At 54.1% G+C, this 20,794-nt stretch overlaps 1 protein-coding gene across 2 annotated transcripts in view; it reads left to right on the top strand.

Annotated features, from left to right (window-relative positions):
- Positions 1-17,813, top strand: part of Dagla (diacylglycerol lipase alpha) — a 60,300-nt gene extending 42,487 nt beyond the window's left edge. For both annotated transcript variants that reach the window (XM_021151959.2, XM_029472876.1), the window contains exons 8-20: positions 216-293; positions 2,011-2,135; positions 5,946-6,099; positions 6,552-6,635; positions 6,731-6,808; positions 7,190-7,270; positions 7,991-8,133; positions 8,921-8,989; positions 9,381-9,453; positions 10,610-10,809; positions 11,669-11,798; positions 12,514-12,701; positions 14,460-17,813. In XM_021151959.2, the coding sequence (XP_021007618.1) occupies positions 216-293; positions 2,011-2,135; positions 5,946-6,099; positions 6,552-6,635; positions 6,731-6,808; positions 7,190-7,270; positions 7,991-8,133; positions 8,921-8,989; positions 9,381-9,453; positions 10,610-10,809; positions 11,669-11,798; positions 12,514-12,701; positions 14,460-15,420 (2,364 nt within the window). In that variant the 3' untranslated portion in view covers positions 15,421-17,813. The remainder of the gene's footprint in view (positions 1-215; positions 294-2,010; positions 2,136-5,945; positions 6,100-6,551; positions 6,636-6,730; positions 6,809-7,189; positions 7,271-7,990; positions 8,134-8,920; positions 8,990-9,380; positions 9,454-10,609; positions 10,810-11,668; positions 11,799-12,513; positions 12,702-14,459) is intronic.
- The last annotated feature ends 2,981 nt before the right edge of the window (positions 17,814-20,794 follow it).

The following is a 20,794-nucleotide window of genomic DNA, read 5'->3' as shown; positions in this document are numbered from 1 at the left end:
GGCTCAGGACCATCCCTTGGGGTTTGAAGGTCTGGGTAGAATGGAGAAAACTAGAAAATACAGGGAAATGTGATTTTGGAAAACTGCTGGATGTTAGAAGAGCTGCAAGCCACGTGGTTCCTTCAGACCTCTGAGGCAGGCTGAAACGGAACTCGCTTCTCACCTTTACCAGTACCCCCTGAACTACTGTCCATCTTACCGCGCCTGTTTTCCAGGCTAACAATGACATCTTGGCTTTCCTGTCTGGGATGCCAGTGACCAGAAACACCAAGTACCTCGACCTCAAGAACTCGGTGAGTGGAGCTTCTTCCTGTCTCCAGTGCTGCTCTGTGCCTCCCCGCAACACATGGCGTGAGGCAACCCCACCACTCCAGCTCAGCTGTCCAGGGAATCTCAGATGAGGTCCTCAATGCTCTCACATCATGCTGTGTCTGTCACTAAGGAGGACCCTGAATCCCTTAGCCAAGCTCCAGGACACGTGACCCCTGCTCCTGGAGATTGCACAGTGCTTTACCGGGATGAGCTGTGACATTATTGCTGCTGCTGCTGCCCTCTCATAGCAGGCAGTGGGGTGTGGTGTGGCCGTTTAAATGCTGTTTTAGCAATAGAAACCTTCCTCGGGCACCGTTAATAGAAAGTCCGTGTGTCCTGGCAACATGGGCCCCATGGTGTGAAGGAAGGCACAGCCTAGGCCAGTGTGGCCGAGGGAGGAACCACAGCTAGTAGCCTGGCATAGGAGAGGCAAACTAATTTAGGTGCATCCTTGCTCAGTCACCTCTCTCTGCTACCTAGAGCAAGCCTGCCATCCTCAAAGCCCTCAGGACAGATATAAAATGCCCTAGGCACACCTTGCACACAGAGCTGCAGTAGGAGGAACTGACCCATCCTAAATCCAGGCAAGCAAGGTACTGGAAGCTTGGTACCAAATCAGACAGGGCTGGAAAAGTTTCAGCCCTTGGGAATCTGTGTCTTTAGAAAAGCCCCAGGCATCTGTCTCCCCAAAGCAAGCATCACTTCATTTTACCAGCCACATACATATCCAGTCCATTCCCCTAGACAGCTGCCCGCCACTCACGTGGGCCTTGCCTGGCTGGCTCTTACCACCCCCTGGGGGGAGGTGCAGAGTCTGCACCTGCCACCTGGCAGAGGCTACCATCGCCCCGCCTCCCTGTCCTGTCACCCAGGGTAATTGCCTCTGCAGCTACTGGCTCCTTCCTGAGTTCCTGAAGAGCAGGCAGAGGGTGCTGATTGAGGCCTACCTGTTTCACTTCACAAGATGACTAATCACCCTCCTTAACTTTTACAAGGTGACTAATTCCCTCCAAGTGCCGCAGTCCTGGTGCCCAGGGGCTGGGGACTGACTGACAGGCTTTGCTGGGACACTGCCATCCCAGCCTCTAGACAGCTTGTAGCACTGATACCAACCATCGAGGGCAGCTGTTGGGCGGCGGACTCCTGGGTTTCAAACTGGCACCTTTCTCTAACATGATCCCAATCTCAGGGAGACGGCCTACCCCAGCCTCAGGAGCCTGGGACTCAGTGAGTCAAGCCCAAGAGGATTAGTGAGCCAGAGACATTTGCTGATCGTTCCCATGCCCAGTGTGGCTCATCTGGTTGCCCATAGACACTCGCAGCCTCAGGCCCTAAGGTTTCACAGGGTTAAGTTCCCAGGACCTGATTGCTAAGGGGTGGGGTCGGGGAGACTGCCACTCACACCCTATGTTCCCTTCCTTCTTGGGTAAACAAGCCAGGGCTCCAAGTGGTTTTCTGTCCCCAGATCATAAATTCTGGGACAATAATGATAGGATGGATCCCATGAGTATGCTGGCCTGGGTATAGGGAAATAATTGGGCAAACGTAATTAGTGTCTGGAGGGACTGCTCCTCCTTGGGGCCCAGCAGCTGTCCCCCACTGGACCAAGTAGACAGGCTCCCACCTCAGGGACTGGTGGTGACTGAGGTATCAGTCAGGAAGGGCAGAAGTCACCACCCTCTGCATCCTGTCTTCCAGCACGAGATGCTGCGCTACAAAGAAGTCTGCTACTACATGCTCTTTGCCCTAGCTGCCTATGGCTGGCCCATGTACCTGATGAGGAAGCCCACCTGTGGTCTCTGCCAGCTGGCTCGGTCCTGCTCGTGAGTACACAGCCAGTCCCCAGGCATAGTAGCATATAGCATGGGCTGGAGGGAGGGTGCAGTGATGAACTGGTACCCCCTTCCCCTGGAGCTTTGAAACTGCTGTCCTGCCCCTACCTCCTCTCTTCCATATGGTCACTGGGCCACTGGCTTCCTCCTGCTTCCTCCCTGGACTGGAATTATACAGGCAAATTTTCACTTGCTGCCTTGGGCAAGTCAGTGTACTTCTGTGAGCCTCAGTTTCTAAATCTGTGAAATGGGATGTGGATACGTCTGTTTTTGAGTATCTGACTGCTAGCTTTCTTGTCTTTGGGCCATCCTCTGCCCACTACAGACATTCCCTCCTGCCCACATCTCCCTTCTCTTGGCTGCTCTGTTGTGTGCTGCCTCTTTAGAAGAAAGAATTTTCTTGGGAAGTAGGCCCACTCCATGGAGGTCTCTAGAAATGCACCAAGAAGGCACTTTAGTACAAAGTAGAGAAAAAAAGGCAAGCCGGGCAGTGGTGGTGCACGCCTTTAATCCCAGCACTTGGGAGGCAGAGGCAGGCGGATTTCTGAGTTCGAGACCAGCCTGGTCTACAGAGTGAGTTCCAGGACAGCCAGGGCTACACAGAGAAACCCTGCCTCAAAAAACCAAAATAAAGGAAAAAAAAAGGCCTGGACCCAGATCCGACCTGTAGCTGACTCCACCCTCAGCCCTACTCTCATGGAAAAGAGGTGGGTCTCTGTGCTTTAAAGTGGGACAGAGAAGGGCTTTGGAAGGACTCTGCCCTTCTATGGTGTCTCCGTCCTCAGTCCATGACAGGCAGAAGCAGGACAGTTCCCCGGGCTCCTGTTCCAGAAAAGTGACCTAGTGGGCCAGTGCCTCTGTTCTCCGTGCCTCCTCCCAGAGGGGACCGCATCCATGCCTGCTGCACAGTGCCTCCACTTGGAGAAAGCTGGTGTGGCTCTTGGGACTGTGTTCTCACTCTCCCCAGCTGATCAGAGAGGACCAGGTCATTGTGTGCTCCTCCCATCTCTGCCAAGTGTACATGCTTGTCACTTCCCCTGCAATCCTGGGACACTGGATATCCTGGGTCTGGATGGAGAGATTCTCAAGATGAGCTCTGGGCCAGGAGCCCCTAGTCCTGTGCTTAGATGGGCCCTCTCCACTTCTCAGGAGCCTGTTTCCCCGGTTCTAGCAGGTGCTATCAGCCCATAGGACAGTTCCAAATCACAGAGCCGCTGGCTATGGGGCTCTGAGTGCTTTGGAGACAGTGGAAATATCAGCTCCTGCATGATCCGGTACTGAAATGGCAGAGGACAGAATCCTCAGCTTTGGTGGGGCACAGTCAGGTCCAGGACTCTTGAAAGAATGAATTTAGGGTGGGGTGGAGACAAAGCTACAAAGTGTGGGGATAATTGGAGACAGAGATCGCTGGGTACCGTACTTAGCATCTGCCATCTGCCTGCTGCTTGTCACTTCCATGGACTCTCAGATCCTGAACTTTGGTTGTCTGCCACAGTGGGTGACACATCACACTTTGTAAGGGCCTATTTTGTGTGGAGAGTGGAGTGGGACAAGGGAATTGGCCTAGGGGACAGGCTGGGGTCTAGTAGGTTTGGGAAGCAGCAGTCAGTGCTGACTCTGACAGGAAGACACCAAGGCTTATCTGGACCATGGTTACAGAATCAGAATATGAAGTAGCAGGAAAGATTGGAACCCAAGTCCTGCTGCTCCCCTACCTCATTTGAGCCTTCTGCTCAGCTGAGGGAAGAGGGGAACTTCCTGAAGACTTGAAGGTAGGACCTTGAGCCAAACCTGCCCCCACTTGCCCTGATGGTGGCTTCTCCAGGCACAGCTCTAGGATGAGTGTCCTGTGTGTTGTATCCTATGTATGTATGGGGCAGTTCCTGATCCAAAGCTCAGGCAAGCTCAAGTCTTGGCCTGACTCTGGGGTTTCTCGATGAGGCCTCTCCCTGTTGGGAAGTCACAGTCCCACAGGCGCTGCTCTGAGGAGACAAACACCTCACACTGAATGTCAATTCAAGACAGCCTGCAGCCCAGTCATCCTTGCCCCCAGCTCCGGGTACCAATCTGTTGGGTGCTGGCTCCCTCTGGTGGCCTGAGAAGCAAATGCTTATTTTTCTCCAATCCGTCCCTGCCTCCTCCATCCCCAGTGGAATGAGCATTTCAGCCCTGGCTCATCTACCCTGGGGAGTGTCCTGTATGCCTAACAGGCTTGATGATCGGGGAAACATCTGTGACTAGCACAGAGCAGACCCTGCCCTGTGTAACAACTGCCATAGCGGTACACAGATGAGGGACTCTGGGGCAGGTCAGCGGAGCACATGGATGCTATAGAAAGACATAGCTGAGTGCTAGACCAGGGGTCAGGTCAGGACTGGCCCTGTCAGAGAGGTACCTGAAGTGGAGCTCACTGTAGGGTCTCATTTGGATGGAGACTAACGGGTATGGGGAGGATAATGTGCATAGAATCTGGTGAGGGAGCTATTCAGGCAGAGGAAGGAAAGGTAAGATCGGTGTAGATGAGGGGTGTGTGGAGGTCAGTCAGATGAGGCCCAATGGGGCAAATCCTGGAAAGGACTCAGACCTTTATGATGAGAAGGGGAGCATCTCTGTGGGACCCTAAGAGGAAACGTGACAGTGGCTTGATGTGCCATCACAGGGTCCCTCCATGTGCTTCCGAGTTGGTAGCGGGGGGACAAGGATAGACAGGGGAGAGGAGGTCGGTCTGCAGTCAGAGGATGGGAAAGGATAGCAGGCAGGTTTGGTTTTAAATGTTACTAGGGCCAGTTGTGATGGCGCACGCCTTTAATCCCAGCACTCGGGAGGCAGAGGCAGGCGGATTTCTGAGTTCCAGGCCAACCTGGTCTACAAAGTGAGTTTCAGGACAGCCAAGGCTACACAGAGAAACCCTGTCTCGAAAAAAAAAAATATGTGACTGGTATGATAGTCAGGGAACCATCAGTACAGCTACGGGGAGATGCCATGCAGGAGTCCAGTAAGGTGCCTTTGGGAGGTCTGCAGTGGGTCTACTGCTGTCCTAAGTGACTTTATGGAAAACACATGAAGTCGGCTGCTAGAGGGGAGGGAGGTCCAGGCTAGACCCAGGACCTTGAAGATGAAGGGCAAGCTGGAGACGAGGCTCGGCCTGGGAAGAGAGAAGAGCGGTGGGATCTGCAGCCAAAAGGGGAGGATTCATGGTCCAGGTAGCATCGTGTGTTAGGAGACTGTGTGATGAACTGGTTCGTAGTTTGACCACTCAGTGGTCACCAGGGCTTTATAAGGATGATTAAAGGAGACAGACCCGGGGCCTAGCAAACACAGAAGTGGATGCTCACAGTCAGCTATTGGATGGATCACAGGGCCCCCAATGGAGGAGCTAGAGAAAGTACCCAAGGAGCTAAAGGGAACTGCAACCCCATAGGTGGATCATTATTATGAACTAACCAGTACCCCAGAGCTCTTGTCTCTAGCTGCATTTGTATCAAAAGATGGCCTAGTAGGCCATCACTGGAAAGAGAGGCCCATTGGACTTGCCAACTTTATATGCCCCAGTATAGGGGAATGCCAGGGCCAAGGGGTGGGGGTGGGTGGGTGGGTGACTGGGGGGGGGGTATTGGGGACTTTTTGGATAGCATTGGAAATGTAATTGAGGAAATTACCTAATTAAAAAAAAATAAAAATAAAGGAGACAGACAGGGTGGGGCTGAAGCCCCACCTGGAGCCACTTCCAGAGAAGATGGAAAGGAAAAAAATCATTCCACTGGTGCTGCCTGCCCTGAGCTTTCTGCCACCCCATTCCAGGTGCTGTCTCTGCCCTGCACGACCCCGATTCGCCCCTGGGGTCACCATTGAGGAAGACAACTGTTGTGGCTGCAACGCAATCGCCATCCGCCGTCACTTCCTGGATGAGAACATGACTGCTGTAGATATTGTCTACACCTCCTGTCACGATGCGGTGAGGGACCAAGCTGGGGCCCAAGATCCTCTGGAGGCCACTGGGGACCAGGCCACCAAAGACACTCCTCAGGCCAGTGGAGCTAGCTATGGTTTCCAAATCATCTCAAGTCCAGAGATGGCTTTCTCCATCTTGGTGCCTGAGATTCACACTGCCTCGGACTAATGGGAGAAATAAATGCCAAGCTCATTCAGCATGAGGGCCTCCAGGCCCAGCCTTAAGGGACTAGAAGTGACAGGAGGCACTGGGGAGAGGCAGTGAGCCACTTGGTCTGAGCACAGGTCTGCCTGAGGCAGAGTGGAGTGGAAGGGCTAGGTACCCAAGAATCCTCAGTGATCGCCAGGAACCCTGGCTTTGACAGGTGTTAGGGACCCTGTGGCCCATGGGGAGTTTCATCACCATAGTCTGGTCTCATTCTGGGGTCACTCAGGCTCATGAGCTGGTACTCCTAGGTCTATGAAACTCCCTTCTACGTAGCTGTGGACCATGACAAGAAGAAAGTGGTGATCAGTATCCGGGGAACACTGTCCCCCAAGGTAAGCTGCCATGTGGCCACTACACAGGCCCCGGTGCCTGCTGCCCTTGCCTGTTCTCCTCAGACACCTCTTACCTGCCTTTTTCTTTCCCCAAGGATGCCCTGACTGACCTGACAGGCGATGCTGAGCGCCTCCCTGTGGAGGGACACAGAGGCACCTGGTTGGGCCACAAGGTATCAAGCTCAACACCCTGAGGTTCCCTCACCTTGCCCCCACCCCTGACAGCACTCTGGTGCCTGTGGTCGGCAGGGCATCTTCCCTTGTCGGAGTTCAGTCAGAAGGGTGTGGTTTATTCTGCCTGCCCACTAAGGCCTAGGGAGCTCAGGGGCTGTCCCTAGAAGCATCTGGGCAGGCAGCTGGGGAAATGTCATCCTGTTCGTATCAGGCAGACATCCCTCTGAACCCCTGTTTTCTCATTTGGAAAATGCAATTGAAAATGGAGCCAACGAAGTACCCACCAGCCCTCATGGCCTGTTTGTGGAGGGATGGAAGGGGCACTGGCTGTTCTGGTCCCAGAGGCTTCCCAACAGCCCTGCTCTGTTCCTCCTCCCCAGGGCATGGTACTCTCAGCTGAGTACATCAAGAAGAAGCTGGAGCAGGAGATGGTCCTGTCCCAGGCCTTTGGGAGAGACCTGGTGAGTTGTTCATGACATTCCATCCTGAAGAGGAGGGGTGGATGATGGCACCCCCTTCCCCAAACACTAGCTGCTGTCCCTCCCTCCCACATTCCCAGCTCCTTCTAGCTGGCTCCACCCTGCCCCATCCTACCTCCCAGGCCCTGTTTCTCAATGTATCCTTTCTCCAGACTCTGCATCCCAGTTCCCAAATGTGTATTCTGCCAGCCTTGTGGTCAGGACCACATGTTGCAAGAAATTTTACAGACTAGTGACAAGAAGAGCTACAACTAGGGAGAAGGCTGCCCCTGAGCTGGATGGCAGCCCGAGTCTGCCCAGCCACTACTCCCGGTAACTCCTGAGGGTGCTGCCAGCCCCCCATTCCCAGGTCTCATACTGTAGGCTAGTGGTTAGGATGGAGGAATAAGGACAGGTAACCAAATTATTATAACTGTAATCATCAGAGTGAGGGCAATGCCTAGGACAGAGGGAGCTGTTTCTGGGAAATCAGGGAGGGCTTCCTCGAGGAGGGAATTTCTGAGCAAGGCTTTAGCGGATAAGTAGGAGTTTGTGAAAACAGTCTCACCAAGCCTTTGCTCTGTGAGGACCTAGCTTGACTCTCCCTCAGCCCTAGCAATCATGCTGGACAGCATGATCCCAGGACTCTGAGAAGACCTCTCGTCCTCCCAATGTCAGCTGGGAAACTGAGGCAGGACTCTCAGGCATCTCTTGGTTCCCCAGGGCCGTGGAACCAAACACTATGGCCTGATTGTGGTAGGCCACTCCTTGGGAGCAGGCACAGCCGCCATCCTCTCCTTCCTCCTGCGCCCCCAGTACCCGACCCTCAAGTGCTTCGCTTACTCCCCACCAGGAGGCCTGCTAAGGTAAGCAGCTTGGGGCCTCAAAGCTGGCTGGAGCAACCAGGACCCTTGAGAGCCAAGGGGTGACTTGGGCTGGCCAGGACTGAGAACTGGTGGTTGGACTGGGCAGCCCAGCTTCTGATACACAATGCCTGGGAATGGCATAGGACAGCACTGTGATAATAGGATGGGGGCTTTTTTTTTTTAGATCTATCTATCTATCTATCTATCTATCTATCTATCTATCTATCTATCTATCCTATGTAAGTACACTGTAGCTGTCTTCAGACACTCTAGAAGAGGGCATCAGATCTCTCACTACGGATGGTTGTGAGCCACCATGTGGTTTCTGGGATTTGAACTCAGGACCTCTGGAAGAGCAGTCAGTGTTCTTTTTTTGTTTGTTTGTTTTTGGGTTTTGGTTTTTGGTTTTTGGTTTTTTGAGACAGGGTTTCTCTGTATAGCCCTGGCTGTCCTGGAACTCACTTTGTAGACCAGGCTGGCCTCGAATTCAGAAATCTGCCTGCCTCTGCCTCCCAAGTACTGGGATTAAAGGCGTGCGCCACCACCGCCCGGCGCAGTCAGTGTTCTTAACCACTGAGCCATCTCTCCAGTCCCCGGGATGAGGGCTTTTAACATGCCAGGTGGACCCTGCCCCTGAAGTCTTGTAAAACGCAGGCAGGGAAGGCAGAAGTTGAAGCACAGCCTGGCATTGTGAGCTTCCTGGAAAACCGGGACCCAGGTGCAGAGTCAGGCCACTTGTACCAGGCCCTGCTCTAGGCTTGAACCCTTCCCCTTTTTCCCCTTGTAGTGAGGATGCTATGGAATACTCCAAAGAGTTTGTGACTGCTGTGGTTCTGGGCAAAGACCTTGTCCCCAGGTAAGTTCATCTCTCTTGCTACAGTCTCTTAGCAAGGCCTCAGCCCACTCCTCAGCACCCACATCTCTCATTCAGCCCCCCTCACCCTCTTCCTAAGGAGTCTAGTGCCCCCTCCCATTCTTAGTGGCCCGGTGGTGAGAAGACAGTGCAGGTACCATACCTTCCCGAGTGGCCTCTATGACCTGCACACTTCCTCTACATCATAGCACAGGTGGACTTGTCATCTCGTCCCTGGGTCCAGGTTCCCCCACTGCCCCCTCTCCTCTTCGTCTACATCATGGCACAGGTGGACTTGTCATCTTGTCCCTGGGTCCAGGTGCCCCCACTGCCCCCTCTCCTCTTCCTCTCCTCATCCATGACTGACCCTGCCTGATGCTCATCCCCTCCACAGGATCGGCCTTTCCCAGCTGGAAGGTTTCCGTCGGCAGCTTCTGGATGTCCTGCAGCGGAGCACCAAGCCCAAAGTGAGCTCCCACTAGCTCCCTAACCACTGGGAAGTCCTGCCCTTCCCTCTTGTTGTTCCTCACTAGTCCCAGGGACAAAGGGCAAGAGGCCACAGCTGTGTGATGGATGATTTGAGCTATCAGATCCTTGGGATCCAAGCCCAACCCATCCAGTTCTTGCCCTTGTGAGGAGACTGAGGCCCGGTGTGGAAGAAACTTTGCTTACAAACTAAACTGTCATGGTGTCATAACCGGAACTCAGGTGCTTCTCCCACACATAGCTGGTGTGAGAAAGGCAATCCCTGAGGCATGGTACTTTGGGCAGGCAGGGAAAGACCTGTTGAAGTTGCTCAGACTTGAGGAAAGCTGCTGCCCCATGTGGAGGGTTTGGCTGTTTGTTCTGCCATTCTGCTGGCACCAGGAGAGAGCCAGCTTGTTCTAACACATACCAGGTCCTGGAAAATCCTGAGGGGCCCTTTCTATGTAGAGAACTCCACTGCCAGGCAGGTGGGTGCGAGGTAGGACCAAGGTTTGTGGCCAAGCATCCAGGAGTAGGCCAAATGCAGGAGGCCCTTTTCAATCAGTGAGTGCTCCATGAGATATCTCCCCATCCCCCAGGTGGGTCCCACCCTCCTTCTGCTGCCTATATGCAGTCTTCCTAGCCTTGGTGCCTGGAGGAAAGGACCCTGGGTCAGGTGGCAGGTGACCCTGGGTCAGCATAGCTTTATGAGACTGTCTCCCCGAAAGCCTAGTCCTTGGAAGCAGTGTTTGCTTCTCACAGGGCTAGGCCCAGGCATATCACCCAGAAGGTCCATCTGGGTCATACTAAGGCCTGCCCCACCTCTGCCTTGCACAGTGACCTAGAGCAGATCCCTCCCCTCACCAGGTATGTCTCCTACCCACTAGATGAGGGCTTGACTAGTCTTCCAAGCCCTTGCCAGCTCTGAAATGCAACAATTCTGTGTCACCTGTTCTTGGCATCTTAGTGGCCATTTGGCCACTGCACATCTCATCACTACCTCTTCAGGTGGGCACATGCCTTTAATGCTCCAGCCACTGTCCCCACCACCAGCCCTCTCTACTCATCTATTGAGCCCTTCCTTGCAAGCACCCCTGATCCTACCCACCTAGCCAGAGCTGCTCAGCTCTGTTCCCCCCTCTCCATGGCCCCATACAGTGGCGGATCATCGTGGGGGCCACCAAGTGTATCCCCAAGTCGGAGCTGCCCGAGGATCAGGTGGAGGTGACCACTCTGGCCAGCACACGACTCTGGACACACCCCAGTGATTTGACCATCGCCCTTTCGGCTAGCACCCCACTCTACCCACCTGGCCGCATCATCCACGTGGTACACAACCATCCTGCTGAGCAGTGCTGGTAGGTGACCATGAAGCCTAGGCCACTACTGTGGGTGTGGGCTTGGGGAAGGGAGGGGCTGCCGAGAGCTGTGCCAGCCTCTGCTTAGTTAGCCAGGACCCCGCCCCCATCATAGAGAAGTTCCCCCAGCTTCTAGCCATGAAAAGGGAACCAAAGACTCCATCCACAGCTGTTTCCAGGAGGAATTTATGATTCTGTGCCTCCCGGAAGGACCCTAGTCCTTGGAAGCAGCATCTGCCCCGCACAGGGCCAGAACCAGGTATTCATAAGATGCAGAAGCAGGGACCTGACCCAGAGGCAACCAGGACTGGCAGGTCCAGCTGGCTCAAACTGAGCCCTGTCCCACCTCTGATTTGCAGCCCTTCACTGCTGTCTCCCAAGGCTGCAGCAATCCCTCTCTTGGTGCATTTAAGAGGAGATGGCCTGTTGCAGCCACCTGGCTCTGAGCCAGTTCATACCTCAGTATTCCCTAGATTAATTGGCAGACACATGTGGCCAAGAAAGGGACCAAGGCAGGAACAAGAACAGTGTGGTAGTAGACAGACTCTCTGGCTTCATACTCTGGGAGCCTTGGACCTGGACTCTCTTTCTTAACACAGATTGTCCTCCTGACCCAAAGCTGGGAAGCTGAGCCCTGCCCAGGGATAGCAGAGGTAGCCTAGACCAAGATAGGAGGCCTTGTAGGGACTGTAGCTGAGACTCCAGGTCAACCTTTCATAGGCTGCAGGCAAAGTAGCCCAGCCTGGGAACACTCACCTGTGGCCTAGAGTGGACAGGGGACCTCCAAGTCCAGCCTGTAGATCCCTAAGCAAGTGCAGAGCTGAGCATCCTGACCCCTCTTTCCCTTACCGTGTCCCAGCTGCTGTGAGCAGGAGGAGCCCACATACTTTGCCATCTGGGGCGACAATAAAGCCTTTAACGAGGTGATCATCTCACCAGCCATGCTGCATGAGCACCTGCCCTATGTGGTCATGGAGGGGCTCAATAAGGTGAGTGCAGGCGGGGCCAGCGGGTGCCCTTAGATTGAGTTCCCGAATCCCTTCTGAAAGACAGGGTCCAGAGACTCTGCATCTGCTCAACAGCCCAACCACAGACCCCAGCTCTGCCCTGGTAGTAAGAAAGACCTGCAGTGGCTGGGCGGCGGTGGCGCACGCCTTTAATCCCAGCACTNNGGAGGCAGAGGCAGGNGGATTTCTGAGTTCGAGGCCAGCCTGGTCTACAGAGTGAGTTCCAGGACAGCCAGGGCTACACAGAGAAACCCTGTCTCAAAAACCAAAAAAAAACCAACCAAACAAACAAACAAAAAAAAACCAAAAAAACAAAGAAAGACCTGCAGTCTTTCCACTCCACACTCTTGGCTCTTTCCACGCATGATGTTGCCCCATGGTAGAGAGGAGGGAATTTAGAAGATTCCTAGGGGCCTATCTCCGAGAAAGACGGAATTGTGAGGTCCTAAAGGCTAGCTGGCCATTACCAGATACATAGTCAAGTGGGGACAGCATCTACCTTCATGGGCCCCTGAAGGACTGAAGAGGAGAGTGCTCCAACTTGGCTTCTCTAAAGACAAGCATCCCATGGCAAGTGCCTGGCCTTCCATGAGGTGGCAAGGGGACCCACTGAGCCATTAGACTGTTTGGTCTGGGAAGCCACAGGGCTAGGCTGGCCACCCCCCTCTACCACCAGGTCCCTGTATCCTGTTCCCAGGTGTTGGAGAATTACAACAAAGGAAAGACAGCGCTGCTGTCTGCTGCAAAGGTCATGGTGAGCCCCACCGAGGTAGACCTCACTCCCGAGCTCATCTTCCAGCAACAGCCGCTGCCCACAGGCCCACCTCTGCCCACTGGCCTGGCCCTGGAGCTGCCTGCCACAGAGCATCGCAACAGCAGTGTCAGGTGCATCTTGCATCCCCACTCGACCCCAAGGGAGGGAGTGTGGGTTCAGAGTCTGCATAGTTGTGTATTGCACATGCATGTGTTCTCTGTGCCTGTGCATGCACTCAGTGCAGAAGCCAGTCTCTACTCAGGTCCTCCCTCTGCTGCAGCTGTCTCTCACCTTGCCATCAGGGTCTCAGGAATTCCCAGGTCGAATAGGAGGTTTCAAAGCACACAGAGACCCACATACACCGATTTTCCCATTCCCACTTCGACCCAACAGATATATATACCCCAGTGTTTACACAACTGTGCATACATATTAGAGTTTATGACAAGCTTGACTCGTAAGCATGCAGAATACTCCACACAGGACACACACCGAGGCAGGCAGAACACACATGGCTGTAGGCACATGTGGACAGGTAAACAAAATACAGCACTCCGTTACATGTGGTCCAGCTGCACATAGGTACCAAGGCACACACATGCACTCACAGATGGACACACATCATCACAGCTTCTAGAGTGGAGGTTCTTCCAGGGGAAGGTTGTCCTGCCTAGCCAGGACCCTGACTCCCAGGCCCTGCATCCAGCTGCTGAGAAGTGGGGGGGGGGGGGGGGATGGTATCACTGCTTTGTAGGGAACCCTCACACTTCTCCTTGTGTGTTTCCTGTGGTGACTACATGTCTCCATGAAGAGCCCAGTGTCCATCCCTGACCATTGCTCATGAGGCGACCAACCATTTCCCAGCTACCCCTTCCTTCCCAACAGATGAAGGGGCTCCAGAGTTTGCTACTACTGTCCAGCATGGGTTATGTCGTGGGAGATGTGGGGGACCTGGGATGAGGAGGGGATGACAGGGCACTGGAAGGTACTGGCCTGAGAGTTAGGGGCACAATCCCTCTTCTGTTCCTCCCTGTCCTCTTTCTTCCCTTGTTTCTCTGTCCTTCCCTCTGTCTCCCATTCACTGTAGCCTCATGACTGAGCCAGGACATCTAATCTCTTGATGCTTAAATCTCCTGTTAGTTAAATCTCCTATCCATGATAGGTATGGATGTATGTATGTATTCCCTGTGTCCTCTGGGAATTTTAATGCTCCTGGTGGGGTTTTAAGCCTTAAATATCTGTCCACCTAGTTTCTGTCTTTGTTTCTACCTTAGCTTATGGGTTGGTTTTACTTCATTTTATTTTATATTTATTTTTATTTATCTGTGCATGTGTGCACACGCGCACACAAGTGAGCCCATAAAGACCAGAAGAGGGCATTGAATCCCCTGGCGCTCGAGTTTCTGGGGCTTGTGAGCAGCCTGATATGGATGTAGAATCTGAACTCATGTACCCTGGACTGAGCAGGGAGCACTTGTGACCTCTCTGGACCATATCTCCAACCCTTATTTTTATTTATTTAACTTTATTTCTCATGTGTATGGGTGTTTTGCCTGCGTGTATGCCTGTGCTTCTTATGCATGCCTGGTGCCCTTGGAAGTCAGAAGAGGGTGTTGGCTCTCCTGGAACTGCAGTTATAGATGGTTGTGAGCCACCATGTCAGTGCTGGGAATGAAACTCAAGTCCTCTGGAAGAACAACCAGTGCTTTTTACAGCACTGAGCCATCTCTCCAGACGCTGAGCTAATTTTCAAAAGTCAGCATTCCCTGCCCCGGACTGTTCAACGGTTCTGTTCTTGCCCCCTCTTCCTCTCTTCCTTCTAGCCAGGGAAGTAGGGATGTCTCATCGGCCATTTGACTCTTACCTTCTCTCATGCTCGTTTCCTGTAGGAGCAAGTCTCAGTCTGAGATGAGTCTGGAGGGCTTCTCTGAGGGCCGGCTGCTGTCCCCAGTGGCTGCTGCATCAGCAGCCCGACAAGACCCCGTAGAGCTTCTGCTGCTGTCCACCCAGGAGCGACTTGCAGCAGAGCTGCAGTCCCGGCGGGCACCACTGGCCACCATGGAGAGCCTCTCAGACACTGAGTCACTGTACAGCTTCGACTCACGCCGCTCCTCAGGCTTCCGAAGCATCAGAGGCTCGCCCAGCCTCCATGCAGTACTGGAGCGTGACGAGGGCCACCTGTTTTACATCGACCCAGCCATTCCAGAGGAGAACCCCTCCCTCAGCTCACGCACAGAGCTGCTGGCAGCCGACAGTCTGTCCAAGCACTCACAGGACACCCAACCCCTGGAGGCGGCTCTAGGCAGCGGGGGTGTGACTCCTGAGCGACCACCAAGTGCAACCATTGAAGAAGAGGAGGCCGCAGGTGGCAGTGAGGGTGGTGGGGTGGCCCCCCGGGGAGAGCTGGCACTTCACAATGGGCGCCTGGGGGACTCACCCAGCCCTCAGGTGCTAGAATTCGCCGAGTTCATTGACAGCCTCTTCAACCTGGACAGCAAGAGCAGCTCCTTCCAGGACCTCTACTGCATGATGGTGCCTGAGAGCCCCACTAGTGACTACACTGAGGGCCCCAAGTCCCCCAGCCAACAGGAAATCTTGCTTCGGGCTCAATTTGAGCCCAACCTGGTACCCAAGCCCCCCAGGCTCTTTGCAGGATCTGCTGAACCCTCCTCTGGCATCTCGCTCTCACCCTCCTTCCCACTCAGCTCCTCAGGGGAGCTCATGGACCTGACCCCCACAGGCCTCAGCAGCCAGGAGTGTCTGGCCACAGACAAGATCCGGACTTCCACCCCCACAGGCCACGGGACCAGCCCCACCAAGCAGGATGACCTGGTCATCTCGGCACGCTAGCACTTGGCAGTGGCCACCAGCTCCTTCCCAGCCAGAGCTCAAGGCCTTGTGGGTACCTAACAGCCACTCGGGGCCCAGTAGCTTTGGGGAGAGGCTCCCAGAGGCCAAATGGTCTCAGGCCCTGGAGCATTGCTGCTGAGCAGGGGGTCCGCATCCCTACCTCAGCCTAGGACCCCCAGAACCAAGATGTCTGGGAAAAGCAGGGGTGGCTTTGGTAACAGGGAGTAGATGTCAGGTTGGATGGTCCTCAGCCCTCAGCCTGACTCCTCTGTATGGGCGGCATGACGTCTCTGTTCTGGGTCTGGCACTAGGCAAGCTAGCTTCCTGTCACTGCCCTCCAGCTACTCTCCCAGAGCCGCGGCAGAAAGCAGCCCCACCCCCACCCTCATTCCCACATATTCTCACACGTAGTTCAAGTTGGCACCTTGCCCTGGCCACTCTCCCCCCAGATCTGGTGCCTGCTGGCCAGCCCCCTGGGGTGACCCCCACCAAGGTGGCCCGCAGTGCTGTATGTGTTTACAGAATCTGCTGGGCTTGGCTCAGGTTGTGTCCTGGGTTCGTAAGCCGCAACTCCCAGTCATGTATTTAATTGTCCTCCCTTCTGAGTGGGACCTAAGGACCAGAGGGGCCCCGAAGGGAGGTGGGGTCAGGGATGCCCCTTCTTTGCCTGGTGCCCCTTATCTTCATGGGTCCTGGCCACTGGGCCTGCCTACCTACCTGCCATTCCCTGGCTTCCTGGCTCACCTTCTGCCCCCAGGACTCTGGCCATTCAAAGGGTGGTGGACACTCCTGTGACCTCACCCCTGGCTGCAGAGTCAGGGCCCTGGGAAGAAAGAAGGCATCCAAAGCCCTGTCTCTTTGGTGTCCCGCCTGACCCCTTCTATCACCCCACCATGCCTAGGCAGCTCTGGGCCCTGGGGTCTGAAACCAAACATGCCTCTGCCCACTTGCTCTCCTGGATGCCTAGCTCCTTTCTGGGTCTGGGCTCCAACTCCCACTGTGTCCAGCCCATAAGACAAGGGGCCAAAAGTAGAGTATTCTGGGACCTGGCTGGAAACCCCCGCCCGTTGCCAAGGGGAGGGGCCGGGGACTCAGGGGCTGTCCCAGGTTAGCCTGAGGCCTTCATAGGTTTTCCTATGCTTTGGAGAAGCAATTCAGGAGGTAGGAACCCAGCCCTTTCCCCAGGCTGGGGGGAGGGGGAGGGGGGAGGTTGTGCATGGTAGTGTCAGGTGTGTGTGTGCATGTGCATGAATGTGCACAACTCCTGAGGAAAGGGGCTGCAGAGGGCTGCCTGCCTTCTGCACGTTGCCTGCCTCCTGCTCCTCCTAACCTGCCAAGAATATAGCCTGTGAAGTGAAGCCTTGGGACAAGCCAGCCACTGGGGTGTGCAGGCAAGCAGCTGCCCACCCTTGTGCCCTTGTCTCCTTGGAAGCATGGTCCCTTCCACTATAGCCCCACGCCCAGCCTCTCTGGGCTGCCTAGGTTTCCCTGACCACCTCATGATCCCTGGCATCTGGGCCTGAGTCTTTAACCCCACAGCTGAGGTGGCCTGGATAGCTAGCTATCTGCCCTAACAGGTGAGGACAGAGACCTGGGAGCTGGGCCTCCCCCTGACTCTGTGACTCCCCCACCCCACAACAGACTCCTAGTCACCCTGCCCCCTGCCGAGGCAGTGCCTCAGCCTAGCACAGAATATAAAAATCACTGGTTCTCAGAACTCAAATATTAGACAAAAATCTTCAATCAGAGGAGTAACCCAGCAAGTACCCCAGCCGGCACAAGGAGAGTTGTGGGTCTGGCCTTTTATCTCTTTTCCTCTGTCAGGGTAGGTCTGGGGGGTCCTTCTAGGGTGTGCCCCTATGCCCAGGACTGAGCCATCAGGGACATACCCCCCACCCCCAAGGCTGCAGCCATACTGTGTTACAGGCTTGGGGCTGGGGCAGGCTTGGACTCAGCCCTAGACACGAAGGGCCAGCCCACCCCTCCCTGCCTGACCCTAGAAGGGTGGGCATGATGCACGTCCCCTTCACTCCATACCACATCTGGGGGGTCTGAGCCACCCCCTTTGTTCCAGTTCAGATTGACACCCCCCGACACACACTGTCCCCAGACCCGCAGCACAAGCTCTCCCAGCCATGCGCTGGCCTGTCCTCCCAGGGATCTGGGTGACTTCCATATGCAACTAGTAGCAAACAGCCAGGCTCCCATGAACCCTCTGCACTCCATGTGCCATTCTCCCATGACCTTTTTGTACCTAATGTATGAAAGATCCATACTAATATCGCTGTAAAAAGAAGAGACAAATTAATATAGCTTATTCTATGAATATATCTGTATATAAAGTTTTCTGTATATTGTATAGAGCTGTGTATAAACTGAATGTAGAAGCACACCTCTGCCTCCTGTGGTCTCTCTGCCTCAGCTGGGGATGGAGGCAGCAGGGTAAGGAAATGTGGACCTCTGAGACCATTTCTTAGATGAGCCAGAAGACATCAGAGAAAACTTTAGGATCAAGCCTTTTGTGCTCCCAAAGTTTTGTTAACATGTAAGTGCTAGGCCAGCGAGATGCTTAGCAGGTAAGTCAGGGCACTTGTCATTAAGCTGGACCACCTGAGATCGATTCCCAGAAATCATATGATAGGCAAAAAGTGACCTCCACGAGACTGACCTTGATCTCCACATGTGCACTGTGGCGCATGCACCACCTTCCCACAAATAACTATATAAACATAACACACACTTAAAAATAAAACACAGATGTGCTTCACTAGATGAAGGAGGGCCCTGTGACTTTCCCTGGCTTCCTGCCATGTAAGTGCCCAGGCCCAAGACAGCACTGAGTTACATCAAGCAGGGAGAAGTCCCCACGTGTGTGAAAGCAGTTGAGTCCTGCCCATGGAAGATGTTTGGGGGAAGGGTTTGAAGCGTGTAGTCCCTTTGCCCTCCTGGAGAGCTCAGAGATTCAAAGGTACGTAACCTGCCCCAGATGCTGAAACAACAATTGGAATACCGGCTTCATCATGCCCACCCACCCTCTGCCTCCCACCCCATGCTGTGAGCTAGGGCAGGAATGGGGATCCCAGAGGGGTAGCATTGAAGTGTGAAGCCACAAGCTCTATTAAGGGCTTCTCTGGGGGAGCATAAACATCTGGGCAGCCACAAAGACCCCAGCCCAGCCTGGATCCAGAGCATCGAGGCTGGGAAATGACAGAAGAGAGGAGACAGGCAGTGTTGAGTATCTGGTCACCCTCGGCCCTGAATCTTCCACACAGTAGGGGGCGCTGCTTCTCCAACTAGTCCCACTATTGCCTGCAGAGCCTGGTGTAAGTGCCCTGGCCCAGCTAAGCCTTAACTCCAACTCCTTCCTATTCAGACTGCCCCCAAGTCTACTGTGAGTCCACGAGATGAGTAGCAAGAGCTCTTGACCTTGAAGGCTGTCTCCCCCTGACAACCTCTGGACAGCAGAGGAAACAGCCGGCTCTGGATTATACCAGAGGTACAGACAGATGTAGGACCAAATCCAGAGATTTGTCCTCCAAGCCTGCTACCCTCACCTAATAGTGGTTTTTCCTCTCACTAGTCTACAAATGATCCTAGCCTTAATGGAGGAGAAGCAGAGCAAATGACCAGAGAGGTACTGTGGCTTGCCCAGAGTCATACAGCAGATGGCAACCATCTCCACAGATGACAAAGTCTGGTACAAAAGTCTCCCTAGGCTCCTATACCAGCCCCAGCACCTCCCTGCTGTGGGGTAGGCCCACCTGTGCTTGGACTCCAACTTCATCATGGTGTCTAAGCCTCTTCCTTCACTGGAGTCTGCAGACATGAGAGGCCCTGGGTATGACTGTTCTTTTGCTCTGTGACCTAGTAAAATAGGGGTGTTGGCAGGGCCTGAGTTCCCTGAGTTGGGCCAGCTCCCTTGAGATTAAAAGGAACCTGTATCCTGCCTGGTCTAACGAACCTCAGGGTTACCCTGGATTTTAAAGTGTTCATCGTCTTGATAACGTGGCAGGTCTCCTCATCCTCAGCCCCTGATGAACTGACAAGATGACTACTGGGGTCACCAGCCCACCCTTAGACAGTAGACATTTAGGCGTGGAACTGAGGTGTGAGGTACAGAGGAAAGATCTTTGGGTAGTTGGGGTCTCAAAGGAATGCTCTTTCTCTAGAGGTCGCAGGCAACTAAGGAAATAAATTCATCTTTGAAAGTTGCATGGTATGACTGTGTATTCACATTGTAGGCAGGCCTGACCCTGGTTGGAGGAGGGGCTGGAGTGCAGAATAACAATTGTCTTAGGGGAGTCTGCAGAGGAGACAAACCTCTGGATGCAAGAGCTGGAAAAGAATGGACCGCTCAGTGTGGCCCTCTCCCCCTCTCGGTGGGGCCCCGGCTGGAAAGAGGGAGCTGTGATCAGTGCCCACAGCTGGGCCTCCAGCAAAATCTCACTCTATATACCTAAGAGAGGCAGCTCTGAGAACCGCCCCAGAGGGACAAAACCTCATTGTGAGGCACCCGCCAGCCTAGGCATCCCCTCCCCCAAGTCCTCCTCGGAGGGCCACATCTGGAGCTCAGGCTCTGACTGCCCTTCCCCCATGCTGGCCACTGAGAAGAAGGGAGACAGATGGGAGAATAGGAGAGCTCAGGGGGTCTCACTCGACTCCCTGCAAAGCTGGGCTTGTGCTCCACCTTAGTTTGGCAGCCACTGCCAGAAAGAGTCAAAAGTTCTAAAGCTGGCTAGGTTGGTATCTTGATTTGATAGTAAGTTTTCCCAGCCTTCAGGGCTCTTGTTGTTGTTGTTGTTGTTGTTGTTGTGTGTGTGTGTGTGTATGCCTGACTTTGTAATCCCCCACTGGCATTGCACTTGCAATCCTCCTGCCTCAGCCTCCCAAGTACATTGGTTATAGGTATATTCCCCCACGCTGCGAGAGGCTGCTCAGTTTCATCTTTCTCAGACAGTGGTACAGCGGGGTAAAGCTTTCTGGTTTTGACTTCCTATGCCTAAGGGTTCTCTGAGGATGTGCCCTGAACCACTCTGTAGTGTGATGATTTACTGGGTCTGGGATCTAGGGTTCTGAAGTTTACAGGTGCCATTCTCCATACATTCAACCTGTATTTTTTGAGTACCTATTGTGTGTGAGGTGTGGGGGGGTTGGTGTTGAAGTTATAGCAGTGCCTTCATAGGCCTTCCTGAGAAGGAGACTAATGGAAACTACGTGCAGAGCTACGCTCCTATGAGGGTGAGACAGGTTGAGGTGGAGTAACTGCTTTGGAAAGAATACCCGGGGGCTGGTGAGATGGCTCAGTGGGTAAGAGCACCCGACTGCTCTTCCGAAGGTCCAGAGTTCAAATCCCAGCAACCACATGGTGGCTCAC

Source organism: Mus caroli, chromosome 19 (genome assembly GCF_900094665.2).
Source record: "Mus caroli chromosome 19, CAROLI_EIJ_v1.1, whole genome shotgun sequence".
NCBI classification, from domain to species: Eukaryota; Metazoa; Chordata; class Mammalia; order Rodentia; family Muridae; genus Mus; species Mus caroli.
The sequence above is the reverse complement of the archived record's forward strand: the minus strand, read 5'-3'. Positions and strand labels throughout refer to the sequence as shown.